General features: G+C 40.0%; 2 protein-coding genes across 5 annotated transcripts in view; both read right to left on the reverse strand.

Annotated features, from left to right (window-relative positions):
• Window positions 1-1,017, reverse strand: part of asb1 (ankyrin repeat and SOCS box containing 1) — a 10,763-nt gene extending 9,746 nt beyond the window's left edge. Inside the window, exon 1 of the mRNA XM_032512962.1 lies at window positions 752-1,017. Coding sequence (XP_032368853.1) covers window positions 752-845 — 94 coding nt within the window. The 5' untranslated portion in view covers window positions 846-1,017. The remainder of the gene's footprint in view (window positions 1-751) is intronic.
• A 3,269-nt stretch (window positions 1,018-4,286) lies between these two features.
• Window positions 4,287-21,719, reverse strand: part of traf3ip1 (TNF receptor-associated factor 3 interacting protein 1) — a 21,800-nt gene continuing 4,367 nt past the window's right edge. Inside the window, exons 3-18 of one of the 4 annotated variants that reach the window (XM_032512953.1) lie at window positions 19,809-19,970; window positions 18,418-18,546; window positions 17,760-18,028; window positions 17,564-17,717; window positions 17,409-17,480; window positions 17,174-17,194; window positions 16,440-16,463; window positions 16,073-16,148; window positions 15,633-15,653; window positions 14,879-14,966; window positions 14,056-14,148; window positions 13,618-13,747; window positions 13,504-13,540; window positions 13,302-13,378; window positions 7,787-8,004; window positions 4,287-6,928 (exon numbers count right to left, since the gene is read on the reverse strand). In XM_032512953.1, the coding sequence (XP_032368844.1) occupies window positions 6,763-6,928; window positions 7,787-8,004; window positions 13,302-13,378; window positions 13,504-13,540; window positions 13,618-13,747; window positions 14,056-14,148; window positions 14,879-14,966; window positions 15,633-15,653; window positions 16,073-16,148; window positions 16,440-16,463; window positions 17,174-17,194; window positions 17,409-17,480; window positions 17,564-17,717; window positions 17,760-18,028; window positions 18,418-18,546; window positions 19,809-19,970 (1,737 nt within the window). In that variant the 3' untranslated portion in view covers window positions 4,287-6,762. Of the gene's footprint in view, window positions 6,929-7,786; window positions 8,005-13,301; window positions 13,379-13,503; window positions 13,541-13,617; window positions 13,748-14,055; window positions 14,149-14,878; window positions 14,967-15,632; window positions 15,654-16,072; window positions 16,149-16,439; window positions 16,464-17,173; window positions 17,195-17,408; window positions 17,481-17,563; window positions 18,029-18,417; window positions 18,547-19,808; window positions 19,971-21,719 lie in introns of all 4 variants that reach the window. The other 3 variants (XM_032512951.1, XM_032512952.1, XM_032512955.1) reach the window with 3 other exon arrangements.

A 21,719-nucleotide genomic window follows, 5' to 3' on the forward strand; every position in this document is an offset into this window, starting at 1 on the left:
TGTGCTGGGTAAAGGATGCTGATAGCCAGGCTCTCATTGGCTAACTGTTAGCCAATCAGAGTCAAACAGCACAGCTCATTGAATATTAATGAGAACTGGCATAAATTGAGCTGAGTCTTCCTGCAGGCTTTCTATACCACGCTAGAAAGGCTTCCATGGTAGAACTTCAGACATTACCATAAAGTGATGAAATATGTTTGGCAGGGCACCTTTAACACAAACTTCCCAAATGGGGGCTAGTTATTGCCGGGCTGTGTTAACTCGCATTTTATTGTGCAGGTGTTACTACTATTGTGTCCAACACTTGTAGTAAATTTGCATTCAAGCTCTGATGGTCAAACTATTGTCTAAATCCATTTATTATGGCTATGTGTGGGCTATGACATCCAATATTTCAGACATAGTCCTACTGAAGATGTTTCCTGACTCCATGAGCCACACCTCATTACACAGACAAGAGTCACCCTGAACAACACCACATCTGTGTTGACATCTGAGTCATAGATGTTGCTATGAGTGCTTAAAGTTGCGTGGATTGTTGTTACATTTCGCGTGCCAGTTAACACATTCATAGAAGTGGTGCTCTTAACAAGATTGGTGCTTTGGTTTGGTTTAGATCATTTTTATTGGGCGGGGGGGGGGGATTCTGAATAATTGGCACACCACCTATCTAGGGCCCTGGTTATCGTTGTCTTCCTGTCTTCTCACCACATGCAGTATACATGCTGATGTATCATTTAGCCAGGGTTACCTGCAGCAGTACTGGGCAGATCAGAGACAGTGATGAGCGGAGGGAAGTTGATACTGGACGGCTCGTCCACATCCGCCTCTGGACCGTCGGCCATGCTCCTGAAATGTCCCACACACCGTCAACCTGGAGCTAGTGCTTCGGCAGCGGATCGGCACTGGGTCCCACAGTGACGAGAAAGCCAACTGAATCAGAGAAGAGACTCCATAACACACAGACGTGACTGCGTCGATGACGACGCCTGTGTGAGGTGGTTGCGTAACTTCCTGCCTGCGCTCAGCTGGACGCGTTTAAAGGGACAACGACCATGACAACAGCGAGGGGACATAGGCTGTGACACTTTTGTTTTTTTGTCTTGACACTGCCACCGGAAATTGTTTTTAACGCTTTATAAAAGGGTAGACAAATTAGTTACAGATAGTAAATTAAATAGGTAATATAATCTTTTTTTTCTATGTATCTATGAAACAAGCCAGAATTTTAGAATGCTAATGTCAATTTAACAAATTCCAAATACATGGACTGTAGATATTATTTGGTGTAGTGTAGTCTAAAAATGTTAGATAGAATAACCTTAAATTACCTAAGATATGTAAGTCTTTTTATTGTAGATTAGAATGTGACACAATCATAAGCAGTCCTAATATTGTGGTAGTTGTGTAAGTAGGTTGTTATAATTTATAAAAGTGATAGAAAATAGATACAGGAACAAAAGATAATGTGGGTCAAGTTACACCTAAAAGTGTCCACAAATATATATATTAAAATTCCGTGGCACACCATCATGTGTTTTCGGCTATAAATAAATATTTGAAGGCCACCGACCACAGGATCATATTAAAAGGTCAAAGAGCAGTACCAAAAGGGATCCAGGATCCAAGGAAAGGAGTTTGGTCTTATTACCTCCTACAGCTCCTACATACGGTGTGTCCATGCTCTTGTGTACTCAAAGGTTAGGCATTCTGCTTAGCTGCCGGTTGCATGGAAGCAGTTTGGGTAATTGCACAACATATGCCTAAAGTGTGGTGTCAGTCGTCTTGTAGACTGTTCATCTGTGGGGGGTCTTTTTCGTCTTCTTTTTTGGTGGGGGACATACACCAAGGTGGCTCTATGCTGCCTAATAACAGAGGAACCTTGACACTGTGGCCCCTGGTGGTGCTTTAAAAAGACATGGACAGGTCAACTGTGCCACGTGTGCCCATAAGTGGACAGGTTGTGCACGGACTTCCAGCTTTGTAAAGACATGTTTGTTTCATGGTGGAATATGAAAGGCAATTCTAAAATTCAATTGTGGATAAACCGATTTCATTTTTTCATGAGTAGTGATTTGCAATAATGATTTTGAGACACAGTCTTACTCATTGAACGTATGCATCCAGGTTCCTACCCATAAGTAGTGTGTAGTAAAAAGACTTGGTAACATAGTACACAGCTCATCCCACTGATGGCATCACTCAGAACAATATGCATGTAACAGTACTTTCAGTAAAGCAGAATATGAACAATGCCAGATTGGAGAGGAAATTTCACCAATCCAAACCCTGGCCATGTGCTTTATGTGTAGTTCATTATCAGAGTTAAAGTTAATAAAGTGATTGGGACTAGCATACAGTGGGGCTTGAAAGTTTGGGCAACCCGGGTAAAGATTTGTATTAATGTGCATTAAGAAGCCAAAAAAAAGACGGAAACATCTCCAAAAGGCATCAAATGACGGATTAGACATTCTTATAATATGTCACAAAAAGTTTGATTTTATTTCCATTATTTATTCTTTCAAAATAACAGCAAACAAAAGAATGATGTCTGCAAAAGTTTGGGCACCCTGCAGAGTTAATACCTTGTTTTATTGAATCCATTTTCCTTGTACTTGTGAAATGTTCTCTGTGCCACAGTCTGCTATACAACCCCAAAGCATGATTGATCCCCCCCATGCTTAACAGTTGGACAGAGGTTCTTTTCATTCAATTCTGTGCCCTTTCTTCTCCAAACCTACCTTTGCTCATTCTGGCCGAAAAGTTCTATTTTAACCTCATCGGTCCACAGAACTTGTTCCCACAATGCATCAGGCTTATCTAAATGTTCATTTGGAAACTTCAAACACTGATTTTTGTGGTGAGGACGTAGAATAGGTTTCTTTTGATGACTCTTCCATGAAGACCATATCTGTACGAGTATCTCTTAATAGTGGAATGGTGTAGGAATGGTGTAGGCATTGCCCCACTCCAGTGTCTCCAGGTCTTTCTGGATGGATCGTGCAGTCAAACGTGGGTTTGGACTTGCTCTTCTCACAATCCTGCGAGCTGTTCTGTCTGTTATTTTTCTGATCTTGATTTAACTTCCACTGTTCCTGATGACTGCCATTTCTAAATTATATTCGAACAGAGGATATTGCGATCTGAAAACGCTTTGCTATCTTCTATAGCCTTCTCCTGCTTTGTGAGCGTCAACTATTTTCAGTTCAGTTTTATGACAACAGCTTAAAAAGCCATGGTGCTGATTGTTGGGGCGAGGTCAGATGAGTCTGGCCATTTAAAACCTTAAGATCAACATCACCTGGTCTTTCCAGACGATGATTGAGAACAATCCATGACGCTGTCAGGTCTCAGCTTTCCAAAGGGGGGCGGTGCATGCTATAAACTCTGCAGGGTGCCCAGACGCCATTTTTTGGTTTTCTGTTATTTTGAAAGTGTAAATGATGGAAATAAAATCTAACTTTTTGTGACATATTATACAATTATCTAATCTGTCATTTGATGCCTTTTGGAGATATTTTCTTGGCTTCTTTATGCACATTAATACAATTTTTTACCTGGGGTGCCAAAACATTTTAACTGTAGACAACCACAGTGAAACGTGGTAACTCATTAGCAGCATGATCCATTATGAAGTTCAAAGGGAAAAACAAATCACCTAGTTATTTTAAACAGTGAAGAGGCAGTTGTGTTTTAAGTCACTTCTTCTTTGTGGAACCCTGCATTTAAAAGGAAAACACAGATGGACAATGGAGCTTTCTTTGGACTGTGCTGTAGTCTTATCTTAATCCACCTGCTGAGATTGGGGCCAGCGTCTTTTGTCCATGCCTTCTGCTAGGGGCCTTTGGATAAATCTCCGACTTGCATCACAAATGCTCCAACTTCAATCCAAATCTTACTTAATAGTTGTTAAAGGGGCTTCCTAATACGCTTTGTGTGTGTTGCAGCTGTTCCTTGACTTGCCAGAGAAAAGTTGCTGCTAATGTTACTTGAGGGTCTTTAAAAGAAAGTCAAATGTCTTACTTTTGTCATGTCAGACTGGGCTTCAAAAGACACGAGTCTCGTCGAGTGTGACTTGGCCATGACAGACGCCACAAGGACTTCACATAAACTCGTCAAAATCCCAAACCAGGGTCATTTATCATTTTGCTCATAATGTAATTTAAGCAATCCAGACCTCTCATTAATTTTCAATTCCAAGGACAACTTGATTTGAGTCTAACTTTCTCTCAGCAACAGTCACTACTCTCCATTGACTCTTGAAAAAAGGAATACACAAATAGCTATTGTAATGTAACAATTTATTTCACTCCACTACAAAATTATATACTTATTTGAACTATGATACAATCTCTCCACATATACATATTGTACAGTTTAAAGAGAAACAAAGATATTGTACAAGTAGTTTACATCGTCCTTTTATATAAGACATATGAGCACACAGGGTCTCACTTTTTTCCACAAGTTATGTTTTTAAATTTGCTTTTTAAAATTTGACTTTTCAATAGGTTACAGTATATTTGATGGACTAAATATACTGATATGAAAATGGAGTAAATCAGACTAAATGAGAATACATTTTAACTGTGGAATCTTCATAGTGAATACCTCTCATAAAGATCAGTTAAATGAATTGCATTAATATTTCCCACTGAAGCAATGACGCAGTGTAATTTTGCTCTTTCCGTAGCTGTTGATGCCAATGATCAATCTAAACAAACACAATTGGCCAGTCAGAAGCTAAACAGTTCTTCCCATTGGCAACTACTGGCTGTCTGTTTGTACATTATCAGTCTCTAGCTGTATTGAGATGTTGTGCCACCTATTCTATTGGTAACTTTTCTGACAAAGCAGTCAAAGTGGAAACCCATTTTTGGGCAGATGTTTTGGAGATCTGTGCAGAGAAGAGAAAGTCTAGCTACAATATGTATGCTCATTACATTCACATCTGGCAAAACTAGTTCAAATACAACTGGAGCTTATAAAAAAGCATTTAAAGAATTAATTACATTCATCAATCCAACCAAGTGTGTGCTTTTTACAGTGCAGTGTAACTGCTGGCAGTCTCCATGTATATCTGCAGTAAAACTAACAGAGGTAGTAACTGCACTTGTACAAGTTCAATTAACTGTTGTACTATTACTTAAATATGGTAACTGCATTGTTTGTGTGTATTTTATTCACACATGGACTTCAGTGAGATGGCATTTTTGGACTTTTGGGGAAACTGGGACAGTGGTTTCTTGCAGTCATACATCTCAAATCCAATCTCAGCCTAGTATTGCTTCATATTTTCTAATTAGCTACATATGTAAAGCACATTTTTTAAAGTCACAAAAGGAGCTAGTAAAATAGTTTTGTATTCTTTATTTTAATTTAATTTATAAAGAATTGAAGGTTCTTACAAAAAGCTGCCATCTGGCCAAACATTGTCTCCATTCCAAAAAAGAAACAGTTTGGCAAATCCTATAGTATAAATAGAGCAGAGGGAGCTCCCTGACGGCAGCTGTTCTGTTTGCTCACTGACTGCAGGGAGAAAGGATAAACGCTTACGTTTCCCTCAACGTAAATTCAATAAGTGTGCCTATGTTTTATAAGATGGGTATGCGAGATAGAAGAAAGAACTGCAACACTGCCACTGAAGGCACACCTCCACTAACCAATCAGTCTTATCAAAGTGCAGCAGTGCTTCAAAAATGGAACAGTGAAAAATAACGTATAGATAAACTGAGTTTTGGATTTTACAAGATATAAGGTATAAGGTTGTTGTAAGTACAGGAAAAAAGTTTTTTTTGTTGGAAGGATAGCTTGAGGGAGGAAGCTTGAAGAAAAAGGTTTAGAAGAAAAAGAAAAGATCAGTATGACGAGTTACAGGTCCCGGGCAGATTCAAACCAGGGCACCACAGTTGTCTAACATGTATTACAATCGATTAGACCATCAGGACTCCCCACATAAGTCCTAGACATCCCCATGCCAAATCAAGATTTTTTTTTAACTTTCCTGTAATCAACAAGTTGAATGTGAAGAAGAGTACATATTAACTGTTGTATAGCTAGTCCAACAGCACTATAAGAGATGTAATAATCGCAGTTGAAAACAGCAAATGAATCAGATCACATCCCGCTTTATACTTCAATCAAACTGTCCCAAGTCCCCAGAGCCAGGAAAAATTAAAACTGAGGCAAGGAAACTAAACTAAACTAAACTAAGTGTGCCACGCTCCAGACTGCTTTTTTTATTTTTTTTAAGAACACAGGTTTTAAAATTTGGTGCAAGGATTGCTGGGTGTACAGCAAATGAAATGTTCATGTTAATTATTGGTCATTTTAAAATATTTAGACTTTTGATGAATTCACCCAGCATTAAAAATAGAATTATTTAGGCTAACTTGCAAGTTAACCGTGCACTGGCTCATTCCACAAAGGCACCATTACAGAAAAGGGGTAAACGATGGGGTAAAGTTAGTGTGCAGAGAAGGATCATATTTTGTATTTATTTATCTGTTAGTCACAGTAGATGCTAGATTAAAGTCAGACCTTCAAGCCATCATATAGAGCTTTTATTTACGAACATCCACCTGACGCAATTGGGTCCATCTCCTTCTCTGACAAAACCCCCTAAAAGTGCAGTGTTTGGTCCTACCCCACATCGTCTCCAAGAGAAATGGCCTTGCCAGTATTCTGAACGAGACACTGTTCATCCCTAAATCTTCAGTGCAATTTTAGGAAAGTTTTATTTCGTCGACCTCCTTTCTCACATCAAGTTCTGGCGGAGAAGTTGATTCCAGTAACCATCTTCTGGATCTTCTCTTCATTCTTCAGTATGTTGGACCTTACAGCACAAATCTTGTCCTGCTGGTCCTTAATCAGCTGCTCCAGCTCAGCTAGTTCTAACTTAAGAGGTTCCACTGCCCTGTCTGTTGCTCTGTAACACACACACACACACACACACACACACACACACACACACACACACACCCACACAGGTTGAGAAATAGTCCACAGCAACAAACAATACGCACACAGCTGTGAAGAAACAAAAACAATAATAATAATATTAATAATAATAATAATCGTTATCACGTGTTGCTGGTTGGCTCGGTGGGTAGAGAAGTTGCACATATACTTAGAGGTTTGTGCCTTGACGCCATAGACTGTATATATATATATATATATATATATATATATATATATATACACATATATTTATTATACTGTGTATTTGCAACACTTTGTCGAACCGTATGCACTGTCCATCTCTGTATATATATATATATATATATATATATATATATATATATATATATATATATCACATACATACATACATACATACATATATATATATACATATACACACACACAGTCTATGCTCGACCCAGAGGTCCAGGGTTCGTATCCAACCTGTGACAATTTCCTCCATGTCTTCCCCCTCTCTCTCCCCCCTTTTTTACTTAGCTGTCCTGTCCGTTAAAGCAGAAAAGCCCCAAAAAATAATTGTATCACTTTCAATTTAAGATAAGATTTTAAAATGACAGTGTAATTATATTCGTATGACCTGTGTTTTAAAAGAGAAAATTTCGTTTAACAGAAATGCTTAGGAATTTCCAGTGAAACATGTTGATATTCCTTTCTTTCATCAAAGCAAGACAAACAAAAGTAGCATTATTTTGGAAGCAGCATTGAATAGGATATACTGGAATCAGTAATCTACTGGAACTTTGTGCTGTAAAGCTGTGCAGGAAATAACATTTCATTTGTGTTGTTTGTGTACCAACCCCACCTCTGCTCCTGCAGCAACGCCTGTGCGTGCTCTTTGTTCTCCCGCCGCCAGGTGCGCAGTTCAGCCTGCATGGCGTCCATGTCCTCCTGTATGTAGTCCATGATCTTACCCAAAGGCAGGGTGCTGCGGCACACCGTCTGGATGGATGAGCGCAGCCGATCTATCTCCCGGGTCACCATGTCCCGCTCCTTCTTGCGTGCTGCTTCAGACACCACGTTCTGGAAGTGGAAGTGTAGAATACAAATGGGTTAGGTTTCAGGGAGGAAATTGTTGGTGTTGTCAACCTGCAAAGATAATGAACATTAAATAAAGTTTGAGTGTGCATGTTGGTATTTGAGGAATGATTAATTAAATTGCATAAGCAGATTATTCCAGATCAAAGTCTTAACAGGTGCAGAAAGAAAACTAAGATGTTTGAATTTCATCTGCATGATTTAAACTAAACGCTGTATCAAACAGCTGTATGAACATACACAAAATCACACAAAAATCACTTGTGTGTCCCTAGACCAAAACATAATAAACCCACTTTAGGAATTCTACCTTTGCCAGCAAAGTCTCCCATGCCCAGAACCAGAGCAAGGCTGCATTTAGTGGTTTAAGATTTCAAGGCTAAAAATGTTAGGCAGGAATTCTACCAACCTAGCTGTATATATAAAGATCAAACATGCGGCTGAATTGTACTGGCCAAAGTTAGGGGACTGGTTGATGAGGGCCTCCAGTGTATGGTGTGTGGTTGGGGGGAGGGGGGGTCACCATATCCAAATTACACTCAGTCCCTCGATGGCGAAAAGGAGGGGAAGGTATCAGGGAAGGACCTCCCTTGGCAGGGAGCAAATTCAAGGATGTTTGCTCAGCTGGGCTTTGCAAGTCCTCGGAGTGTGCGTGTGTGTGCGTGTGTAATGCTAAAGCTTTAGCATCACTCACACACACACACACACACACACAAAGCAGGGGTTCAGCATACAGTGGACACACAGAGCCCCTCCACACTCTGTGGCCTTTAAGTCTTGTTTATTTTAGTAACAGGCTGTGGCAGTGGGGTTATTTTACTACAGTATTGAGTAACAACTACTACACTTAGGCCTCCTTTCAAGTTCAACTCTTGGTCCAATTTATTCTATTTGGCTCCACAGATGGGAGCACCTGCCTTCACGAGGCAGCAGGAATCATGTTTGCGACAGCGTGTAAACTAAATGACAGCTTCCTCTTCAAAACACACAATCTGTCACATATGCTTGCTACAGTAAGCACATTTAGCATTTGCCTTATCAAGCAATCTCCTAAAACAAAACAAACAGCTCAGTAATTCAAAATGGCAGCTTGACTAGACAAGACCACACTGCAGAAATTACATCAAATATCACGGTTTACCACTGTGTCTTTACAGGAAGAAAGTACACATTCCTGTCAACCTAACTGTTTGTTACCTATCTGTGGTTTGTTCAAGAGTGTGAGGGTTGAAACGCCTTGGCCCGGCGGTTCCCTGACATTGTGGGTGGCTTTCCACTGGGCGCTCTGAACCCTGCAGCTAGATAAACACTCTACGGCTCATTCGACCTGTCTCGCTGTGGTTTGGTCTGCACGGCCCAGACGGACCCATGGCTGCATTCTATTTGCCGTCCCCTTGCTACCTCCCCCTCTCCTTCTCTGTTGAAAAAAAAAAAAAAAAAAAAAACTTGCCGTGAAAACATGACCCCTGGTTCGTGTGCACTCTGTCCAGGTGGATATAAATCACAGCTTTATGGAGGTCTCTGTCAGGGGTCTACGAGACCTGTGTGCTCCTAGTTTTCCTTTTTCTCACCCAGATCACAGAACAATATTTAGACGTGGTGACCGCAGGAGTAGGAGGTGAGAGAGGAGGGAGGGGTGGAGATGGGACAGTTTTTCCCATTATCTCAGACAGTGATGAAAACCCCAGGCAATGGGGAAGACACAGCCTCTGGCTGGCGCTAGAAAGGGCTGTTGGATTAATACAGGGAGGTTTTATACAGTATTGTCTTATAGATTGAGCTCTCTTTTTTGTAAAGTACATAAATAAATACTTTAATCCTGTTTTCATCAGCATTTATATTGTTGGATGGCAACATACTTCGTGATCTGAAATCTTTCATTTAAACTCTGCTTGGGTCTCCGTCACAGGGGGTAAAACAGAACATATTGCAATTTGTCAATGTGAAATTAAACCAGGCATCACGCGCCTAATCAGCTTAATGAGGTAATGCGTGCAAATATGTGATTTATGGACTGCTTATAAGGATTTTCAGAGTCAAGAGGAAGACATTCTTCAGTCTCTTTTGACAAGAAAATGGCATGCATGCATGTAGGCTGTCAGCGGCAGAGCAGCCTCTAGGGTATCATTAGCTGGGGAAACAATCCTTTAGACGCTAGTTGACAGCGAGAGATTAGCGTCCATCACATAAGGAGAGAAGCTTCATTCAGTCATTACTTTAATCAGCTTTACTTTGGTCAAAACCGGAGGATGAGAGACAAATGTACAAAGCTCTCATTAGCGCTGCTTTGCCCACAAGGAAGTTGAATCCATTTAAGTTCATGTTACAGTGGTAAACAGTAGCTTGTGGCACAGCAAGCTCAAACGCAACTCTTTAGGAATTCTAGTCAACGGCTCTTTCATCATCACAAAGACAAATGAGAGAGAAAAAAAAAGGATTTGTCACAGAACGTATAGATGATTGAAGACCTCCTGCAAGAACTTTAGAGCTTCTGCGACCAATTCTACTGCCGATCATTTGAAGACACCGATGCGCATCCCTGAGATCTGAGACGCAAAACAGGGATCAAAGCATAGAATGAAAATTGGCTCCATGCAACGTTAATGGTCTTCCTCGTCATTTTTCATAGAAGGCCATTCAAAAGTCTAGCTGGATCATAAAAATAGCTGGGAGTCAGTGAGGTGAGCAGTGAGGTTACAGGATGTTGTTGCAGGGTCACTGTAACTCCTTGGGGAGACAACTGAGATCACCACCCTGGGCTATGGAGGGGAACTGAAAGGGAACTTTCAAAAGGGATCTTTGGCTTTACTGAAGTAACTGAAATGGAAACTGTATTCTAAATTCAAATTATCATGGAGAAGAAAAGCCATTTTGAAAGGTTTGAAAATATGACTTCTGATAATTGCAGTTGTAAAGGTTGGTCTGGTAACAGAGTGTACCTACTTCAGGTAGGTACTTCTCATAAACCTGACCAACATCCTTTAACAAGTTAATATGACCTCCACAAAACTAATATGACTAACGGAATGCCACAGGGCCATTTCCTAATGTTTCCACACCAAAAAACGCTGGATGTTTATAAAGACAGGTCTGCAGAAAGGAGTATTTATTTTCTTGACAATTCTGCAGAGTATTCAGGCCCTTCTCCTCCGTGACTCTCACTCAACAGCCATCCATTTGTATGCCACAGGGTTTATTTATACATTACAAACCTTCATCAAGGCTAATTTGATGGGGGTAAAGAAAAGAGGGAAAGAGTACACAAAAAATCTTATGAAAACGCAGCTGCTGCAAGGGGCAGATTCTGTCTAAATAAAAGGAGAACTATCTTGGAATAATATACAATACTGCCAAGGGGTCATGAGGAAGGGCATCCCCATAAATATACAGCAGATTCTTCAGTCACACACACTGTGGTGGGACATTTCAAAATACAATCATTTGACTGTTTAGGATTTCCCTTTATTTACATCAGAACAGCAACAGGGCAGCTAGGCAGTGGCATTAACAATAGCTAAATGAATTCAGAAATGACAAAGAACATACATTACAATGGGGAGTAATAACATTTAGACTGGATTTTCATAAAATATACAAAATGGTCCAAAGGCTAACATTTTTGTACTGACCATAATGTCGGATCTTAAATCAGGGGGGTTTGTGACTCACCCAGACGCAGTGTTTTGATAAACATCGGCATTTAAGAAAATGAATAGCGGAGGCTGAAATTTCAAACCCGTCATACCACATAGAATAAGGAAGCTCAATATTTACATTATTGACCCTGCGTGTTTTACCGTGATTACAAGAAGAAAAAAACAACTCCATTAAGCTGACCTCCCTACACTTTCATGTCAGGAAGGAAGTCATTAAAGTTCTTTATACAGCTGACGAGGCAAGGCCAATAATGATGAGAGGTGGACTGAACAGTTCCTATGTGCAGGCATACCTGTTATAAGCTGCCTGTGCAGACCATAAAGGATACTTTGAAATTAAGGTTTGGAACCCCTGAAAACTGAGAAGGCTCCATTAACAAAATGAGTTCAAACTCCACAAGGCTATGCTCATGTTACACAAGGAGATCTGCTATTTTTGATCTTTTGCTTGTCTGTGAACGTATGTTTGGGTCTGCATCATTTTTTTGAGATAAATTCTTTTCAAGTGGTGCGCAAAAACTACAATTAACACAGACATGTACAGTTGGTTAAATGCTGTGCCTACAAATTCCTGTCAAGCTATTTCAGTTTACTGGTGGATAAGCTGAGACGACTTCAGGTGTGAGTTATGAGGGACGATGTCTGAGGCCGCAGTTGGGAGGGGATGGATCAGGTGCCTTTTTTGCATGAGTGACAGTCCAAAACAGTGCATCCATCAAAGTCAGGGTGGTCAGCTAGGAAGGGATGCCAGGAGAGTATGCTTCAGTGAAGAGGACCACCCAAAGCAGACAGCGTACGCCACCTCACACCATGGACTACAGACCAAACTGTAAGCTTTACACCAATTCACATTCTAAATAATGATGAAAGGCCACTCTCTCTCTGGCTGATGAATAAGCAAACCGAGGGGAATTGATGAGCAACACCAGTAATATGTCACCTTGAAAAAAAATATGTAGTCTAAATCAATGACAAGATGAGAAGAAAGAAGGAACTTTAGAAGAAAACCTGAAAACTGTGCATTGGAGTCTTAATAGAGGACATCTAGAGACAACCTCAAACTGGTTGTGCATTGTCTCTTTTCTGGAATGACCTAAGTTCACACAAGGGGAAGGAGTGTGAACGGTTTGTAAAATCCAGTCCCCAAGATGACAGATACCAAACTCAAACTGTATATAGAACAGAGAAATCTGAAATCAAAACAAATTAAGCATACCTAAGATATTGAGCAACCCAAGAAAAAAAAAGGCTAATTTTGCTCCAGACATCTTGATGTGTGTCTAATTGTGTGTGTGGTCTGTTGGAAGCCATACTTGCTTGTCTGGTTATTAGCCCTTCAGCCTCACTGAAGGGTGACATTCTTGTGGTTACAACGCGGTGCAATTACACCTCTCTACTCCATTTGTTTATATCTTTCTTTTGATAATAACCAGTGTTGCACTGGGCCTTTTACTGCAGTTTAAACTTTTGCCCTGGAGAGCAAACCTTGCATGAAGAATGGCTGATAGAACTAATGGCAATATAAAAAGGGAGCATGAGTCAGTGATGAGGATTGGTTAAAGAGAACTAGGCTGATACTGCCCTCTAGAGGAGAAGTAAAAGAACTACTACTACAACTGTACATACCTGTTCTTTAGATTTGGGGGAAGATGGGGACAATTCATAGTCTTTCTTGGTCTCAAGGATCCTTTTCACAAGGCCACCTATAGTGAGAGAAACAATGAGAGGGACAGTGAAAGGTATGTTTCCTCAAAGTGTGGCATTGCTCCTTCCAAAATACAAAATAAGGCAGAACTAAAAAGAGAAAAAACAAAATACGACCGTGTACCATGTTTGTTTTCACTGTTGAGTTCTTGTGCAAGCCCCTGTAATAGAAAAAATTGTAGATAACTATCCAATGTTTTCCATGGTATTTGTAAAACGTCCTGTTCAAGTCCCTTACCACATCCATCTCAGGAGAATCTGAAGGTGGAGGCACCTCCACAAGAAATTGCTCATCTTCATCCTCCTCATCCTCAGACAGCATCTTCCCATCCATGATGACCGGTGCTGAGGGCTTGGCACTGGACAGCCTGGAAGACAGACAAAGAGATTGACTCATTTCTGACTGATGCCACCTGCACCATCTTGTAGACACCTTTAACCAATGTAACTGTTGACCGGTTAGACTGGCTCCCCTTGCTCAGTTATTACACAGTTACAAACACTATTTTCATTCAGTGTGTTTACTGCTTTTTGTTTAATAATGTAAGTAGTAATCCATCTCCGCTTCTGGCAGGGACAGCTAAGAATGTATTTACAAAGAAGAGAAAGAATTTGCTGTTGTGACTATAAATTCGACTAATGACATGAGTGCATACAGTATGTGTGGTGAAGTCACCTCTCAGCTGGGGTCACATCAGAGTAACTTTCCTGTTTCTTGACTCGGGGAGGTGCTGGCCGAGCGCTGCTGGGCCGTGGTATTCTCCTGTTGCTGTAGATTGAAAGGAATTTACTCATTACTGAAAAGAAGCAGTTAAACAAACTAAATATTTTAGCATTTTTACAAGTGATTTTTATTTTGTTTCACAACCTATGTTATTTTTTACTTGACTCCTTTAACAAGCCAAGTCCTCTGTTATCATCTCCGTGATTTTCCAAATGTCTACATTGTGACAGCTACACTGACTCATTCAGATTTCAGGATGATAATTGTTGCTTGGAACAACAAACAGTGACTATATTATTAACAGTAAAACCGCTGTAACACAGATGCCAACACAATCAAATGTCACTGATTAGTCAGTTAAAGAATATTCATAATTATCAAAATTAATTATTCAATTATTCAACTGTGTAATGCACTGGAACTGATCAGGCCCAGGAACAAAACAAAGTTTCAAAAGCAAAACCAGTCTGAAACTAAAAAGAATAACACTATACATTACCATGCTATGCAACATTAGAACTACACCCTCAGAAATGATCCCATAACTTCATCTCAACATCTCAACATTCTCAACAAAAAACGTCATAAGCTTGATCATATAGTATCAATCCTGCTATGTGTACCAGTAATGGAAAAGGAGATGTTTGTTGATGTGACAAACAGTTAATGGGAGCTGTCTTTTGGAAGTGAAGAATAATGTTTGATGAGCACCCTGTCCAGTACCTCAGCAAAGTGTTTGCAAACTGAGAGAAGGTTCATTGTTGACTGTACAGACCTGGAGGCCATGTCCGATGGCACTGAGGAGCCTGCAATGTCTCCATGTTCCTGGGGGGAAGGTCTCTGGGCTAACAGAGCATCTCCCTCTGTGAAAGGCAATGATTTTTAGTTACCTCAGTGTTATTTAGCAAGGATTAGACCTGTCCTTAGGACACTGATACTTAAGTAAACACCATTATAACAAGTTAATACCAACGTCCTTTACTGTGGCTTAAATGCTACCACTCTGACAAAGCTACAGCTACTTCAAAACACTGTGGCACGAGTGGAAACTCAGCCTTGTACACTCAGCCTCAGCTTCCTTGCATTGACTTCCAACCCATGATAGTCAGATTTTAGTGTTTTTTCTAAAACTCTACACATCCATTCACATACTTTAAATCTGAGATGGAGATTTTGGATTGATCAGAAGACTTAATAAATAAATTAAATCCTTTTGGACTGGACTTTTGTAATTGTTGTTCATTTCCACTATGCTCAACCAACTTGCTCAGATACTTTAGCAAGGAATACCGTTGCCCTATATCACTGAGTCACTGAGTGTCACTCAGTGAGTGATTGCACTCACTTTGTGACTCAATGTGGAGCCTGAAAACAAAGGAGCACTGATATTTAGTTTATTTAAGCACGGCAATCCTGGAAATGCATTTTAGATCAAGGGCACCAACTCTCTCCTCAAGTTGACACCATTTCCACATGGAAAATACAAAGTTAAAACCTTCATACTGTTTTGCATACAACTGCACACTTACCTCCTTCACTGTCAGACTCATCTGTAGACAGCAGAAAAATACATTGTTAGTTTCCTTTCTAATACAACTATGAAAATGATATGTGACATTACAGTACAAGTATGGAAAAAAGATATCAGATACCAATATCTTTTCTAATATTTTTAGGAAATGTATTTTTGGAAAAGTCTTAATGTCAGTTGAATGAAGCTTGTATTGCTTCTGACAACAGTAATCCTGATGAGGTACTCACTACCTCCCACTAAGGGAAACTTGACAGGGATTTCTTTTTTAAGATCAGTGGAGTGCACATAGAACGCTGTCATCTGTAAAATCAATTTAGATGTACTTCAGAGCCCTTCTGTCAATGATTATAGTGCAGTTATTTTCGACGTCTGTATTAACTATGTGAGATATGCCTCATTGGTGTTCATTGAGAGAAAGAGTTGGGATAGGGTTACCTTGACCTCCAATTTTTGGTCTCCGCCTCTGCCCTTTGGCAGATGAAGGCCGAGGTATTCTAGCTGGACTATCAGGCTGTGAGAGTAGCAAAGACAAGCAGGAAAAAGACACACCTTTAGGACAATAAGCACTAAAAAGCAACATATTACCTACTACCTGTTGGGATGATTTGAATAACCCCTGGCATGCACCTCTATCTGTTGTGCTAACAAACCATTCATCATTTTCTTCAGTAAGCTTGAGGTACATTGATGTATGGTATATTGCCATTAGGCACCAATAAACATAAATTATGTTTTTAACCATTCAAACAGCAACAAAGAAAAGTTGCTAAAGAAAAGTGTGAAGTGTAGAGTAAGTTCTTACCTGGTTCTCCACTACTTCTGCAGGCTGCACAGGAAAGTAAAACATCAATACACTGTGTACTTAATAGTTCAATTTATCAAATATACACAGGAAACAAGACCTCACATGTCTGCTATACACTATAGCCCAGAAATTAGCGCTAAACTAAGTAGCCAGCCACACCAAGACCTTTGCAATAGTCACAATATTCTAACACAAGGGATCTTCAACAGGGGGTCCGTGACCCCTATGGGGTCCTCAGAGTCAATGCAGGGGCCCTCCAAATTATGGTTACGTTTTTTAAAGTTTTTTTTTCCAAAATTAGAAATGTCCTAAAAAATTAATACAACATATTATTAGCAAACTAGCCTATAGGTAAGTTAGTCACAAAGGCCATCCACATATAGTTATTCCTAAGGGTTTACTGGGCCACATGTATGTTTTACATTAAAACAAGATTTTTTTTAATCATTCCAACAACTATTTTAATGGCTTAGTATTCTATGCAAAAAAGGTATGTGTAAAGGCTTTAAACCGCCCTACATGTTATTGTAGGCTCAGTTTAATATGCAATTCAATTTTATACAATACATGTAGTAGGGGCCCCTGCTCCATCTCTCTTCCAGTTAAGGGGTCCTTGGCTTAAAAAATATGGAATACCCTTGATCAGACCCTAACACTAAAATGTGATATATTGTCTGTATACTGTATATAAATTCTAATTTTCTACTGATTGTTTATGCAGGGTTGAATACCTTGTAATCTGGGTTTGGTTCCTTGCAAGAATAAGAGGCAAAATATTAAAAAACATATATTATATCTTTTTCTTTTTCTTTACAAAATGCATACAACATCAAGTTTAATTTAATATGTAAAATCACTCGCCAACTCCATGTTTCTTGAATTGGCTGACTTGACATACAGGAAACTCTGTCCCAGTGATGGACACGTTTTAATATGACTGAAAAATCTGCCAAAAATAGAACTTACTGCTGGCACATGTTTGGCTGTTTTGCTCGGCTCAGGGTTGGGTTTTTGCTGTGGTTCTTCTGATACTCTGGCCTAAGCAACAACATAGACACAGACTGTAAATCATGCCATTTGTTGCTAACATTTAAAGATGTGAGTGGGGTTAAGGGACACACCTTGCTGTTGCCACTCTCTCCACTTTTCTTTCTCTCTTCGCCCTCTTTGTGTCGCTCCCTATCTTTCTCCCGCTCTTTGTCTCTTCGTTTTTCCTTGTCTCTTTCCCGGTCTCTGCGGGAATCCCTATCTCTTGTCTTTTCTCTGCCTTTGTCTTTTTCCCTTTCTTGGTCCCTATCTCTGTCCTTCTCTTTGTCTCTCTCTTTGTCTTTGTCCCTTTCTTGGTTCCTCTCTCTGTCCTTCTCTCTGTCCCTATCTTTGACTCGTCCTTTGTCTTTATCCTTGTCTCGCTCCCGGCTCTTGTCTTTGTCATGGTGGTCCTGTTCCCTGCGGTGGTGCTTATCAGAGCGCTCCCTGTCACGGTGGTGGTCTTTCTCCCCATCTCTGCGTCGGCTCTCCTGCTCTTTGGGCTGGTCTGGGTCCTTTTGGTCCCGGCTCCCGCTGCGCTCTGTAATCTTTTTCTTCTCCTGGAAAGGGTCATGCCAACGCATAGGGTGAGGGTTTAATGCCACCCATGGCTATATACTGGAAAACTCATTTTACTGTATCTTATCAGTTTTGTACACCAAAGCTGCAGCCCACAAGGCTAAATGCTAACACAGAGTTCATTTCGCACTAAGTGCAGGGTTCAAAATCTTCTTGGCACCATCTACTAGCCAAATGCCGGTAAAATATGCAAGTGGATGACAAATTTGCTTAACTCACCATTCCAAAAAACAATGGTTATCTATTGAATGGCGGGTCAAATTTGAACATTCACTAGTCATTTGGCTGGTGGACAAAAAAGTTAATTTTGGACCCTGAAAGTAGGATTGAGTGTGTAATTCCATGACTGAAGAGGGCTGAGGACTCTCACCTCTCTATCCAGATGATGTTCACGTCCCTCCCTATTTTCCTTGTCCTGGGACCTGGAAGTGCTGGCTTTGGTCTTTATGTCCACCTTTTCTCCTGCAAGCACTCGCTTCACTGCATCGTCACTGGACATCTGTAATACAAGTGAAGGCAAATGAGGAATATTATCAATGAGTATGAGAATTGTTTAATTTTTAACAAGGAGGGTTGCATTTTTTTTATTGGAATTACCATGAAGCATGTAGCACATATTTGACCACTTGCAATGCCATGCCTGCCATTGATATACGTAATTGTAAATGAACAACAGAGACAGCAAAAAAGGTGCATAATATCTGAGAATACATTCATTCTACATAACATGAAATAAAAATACAGTTACTATACTACATCCCATCTCCAGGGTTCAATTAAAATCTTTCTTCCTGAGATGTGGCTAGACAATTATCACAAGAGTATTCTATTTTGATGTGAAAAATAACACACACTGAATGTTCTTTTTATGTAGTGCCACTAGTAAGGGTGGAACGGTATGTATTCATATTGAACCAAAACGCTACAGGCGTCACGGTTCGGTGCATGAATTTACACGGAGAATACATGGTATAAAGATAAATAAAACTTGTGTGCAAATTAATAAACGTATTGCGGAACTGATGTAATGCGGAACTACTGTTAGATGTGCGGGTTCTTTAGGGACACCTCCCCGCCTTAGCTCTGACTGGCATGTAGCAGAGCTCTGCTTATGTATGCCATTTTTTGTCAGGTCCAGTGAGTGAGTCAGAGATAGCTGCACTATGGACAAGTATGACGAGTGGTGGTGACCCACAAGAGTCAGAGGACCCGCCGGCCTCTTTAAGATCGCAAGTTTGGGAAAACTTTGGTTTCCCAGTCAGTTACAGTAGTACAGGCGAGAGAATGGTGGGTAGACAAGGACTGTGTGTTGGAGTTGAAACTGTGTATCTAAGAACACTTAAATCAGTATAAATTACGTTATATCAGACACAGACTTCTGTAGTAAATTAGTGTTACGTTTTCAGCGTCGCAGCTCCAAACCGTAACGTTAGTTGGGACAGACGCCTTGTTTCTTTAGGTTAACTATATTAGCTTCAGCCAGGCAGGGAGCAGATGTTGTAATGACGTTGCATTAATCAAGTAATCTAGTATTTCAGCTTTATAGCTGATTGTCTTATTTTGTTTACAAGTAACAGATGGAGTCTGGAGATGATCATTTGACCATCACTACATGCCACAACTACATCACTTTTCCAGAATGGAGACTGGAAACATTGGAGAATTGGAGAGTGAGCGTTTTAAACTTCCCATTCATCTTTTCTTTCTGTGTGTGTGAGTGTGTGCGTATGTGTGTGTATAAAATCCCCCAAGAACACAGACCTTATTGATGCAGCACTTGGCCATGGCCTGCAACAGCTCATTGGTTTTCTCAGGCTCATGGCCGGCCACAATGCGTGCTGGCTTTGCCACCAGGGGCTCGCCACTCACCAGCATCACAACATCTATCGCTTTCTGGAGGAAGGCTATTTTGGAGTCCTTATCCTAGGAATAAAAACAGATACTGTGATGAACAGGAGAGTGCACAGGAGACAGAGACGCGTTTGTGTAAGCAAAGGAACTCCAAGTGGGATATTTTTCCCGAATACAGTTTAGAATGATTGAACCCTTGAGATGTGCATATCCTTACACCAAAAAGGATTCGTTCACATACAGTCAGGCGGACAGGGAAAAATGCAAGTCTTCCCATTTATTTTGAATAGGGGTAGTGTGTTTAGGCTGCACCTGTGGAAGCCGCAGGGGAGCGTGAAAACAAAATGGAAAAAGGTCTGACCCTGCGATGGTCAATCATGTAACCAGCAATCAGACTTGTCAGTCGGTTTTAAGGCGGTGTGAGAGTCCCGTACAGTAAATAATAAACCTAGTCTAGTTATTACACAAGAAAGTTAAACAAATTATGAGGGTAATAAAAATTGCGGTGGGAAATGTCAAGATCTATAAACAATCTGACAGAAAAAACAATAATTGTGAAAAATAAGGTCACCTGGTGCTACACTGGGAGGTTAAAGTATGAATGAATCCTGATTAGACCATACAATACAATAGTCATGCTTTCCTCTAATGTCTATCCTAATCAAGTCATGTATCATCAATTGATTGGTTTTCACACGGATTATAAAAATCTGTTATTAGTTCATGAAGCAAAAAGTGTTCTTTCACCAATGTCTTAATACTTTTTATGTATGAACAGAGAGGGCCCTTCAGATCCTCTGGCACGAGGATTTTGGTTGTTCTGAAGGGCAAAAATCTGTGGTTGGTTTGTCTTTCTACTTAATACCTACACTCGTCAATAACCTTTTTGCACCTTCTAGAAAATGTCTATGACAAAGAAGTATAGTACATTACAAAACAATGTTAAATTCTAAATGCAAAAACACAAATTAACATTATTTATTTACAATCACGTGCCTGTTGTAAAACGTCCATTTTCAGTAACAGTGACATTTATCAAAGCGTAGCATCTTTCTATTAACTATTAATTTGGGGTCAGCTCTCAAACAGCAGACTTGAGTTCTGACACCTTGGCCGGCGCTCTGAGTCATGTCCTGCCAGATCCTCTCACATGCAGCGTGTAGAGTTACTCCCACACAGACGGCCCAGACTGTCCCATGTAACACACAGGTGATCTTCCCTGCCACAGTCACACTGATGGCAGAAACAACATAAAACCCTGAACAATTGCTCAGGGTTTTATTTTGGGATTAAATGTGCAATAATCCTACTACTCTAGGGGTGCACAATATATGTATATATACATATTTTTTTAAATCGTTATCGCAATATTAACTGGCGCAATATATACACATCACTAAAGGCTGCGACATATCACGAAGGGAAATATTAGTAGAAAATTACAGTTTAAAAAGAAACTCACTTTTTTAGTGGAAACTTTAAATTCAATTCAATGTTAAATTTGTTCAATAAAAAAATGTTGAAAATGATTTCCTTTCGTTTGTTTCAAATTCAACAAGCAATTTGTTGTGTTTTAGCAGAATACTGAAAGCTGCAGAAATGCAGAACTGAGAACACTTTAACATGTTTATTCATCGCTAGAAATATCATTACAACCTTATTGCATATCCCATATTTCGGCCAATAATCCGGCCAACCTGCTTCTCGTCATAGTTGTCAGATTTATCTATCATATAATCAATAATTTAATAAAACTAGAGAGAGGCAGGGCATACAGCCCAATCCAGTTGGGGAGAGTTCTAGCCCGACCAGGCTCCTCTC

The sequence above is a fragment of the Etheostoma spectabile genome, chromosome 4 (assembly GCF_008692095.1).
Source record: "Etheostoma spectabile isolate EspeVRDwgs_2016 chromosome 4, UIUC_Espe_1.0, whole genome shotgun sequence".
In the NCBI taxonomy this organism is placed as follows: domain Eukaryota; kingdom Metazoa; phylum Chordata; class Actinopteri; order Perciformes; family Percidae; genus Etheostoma; species Etheostoma spectabile.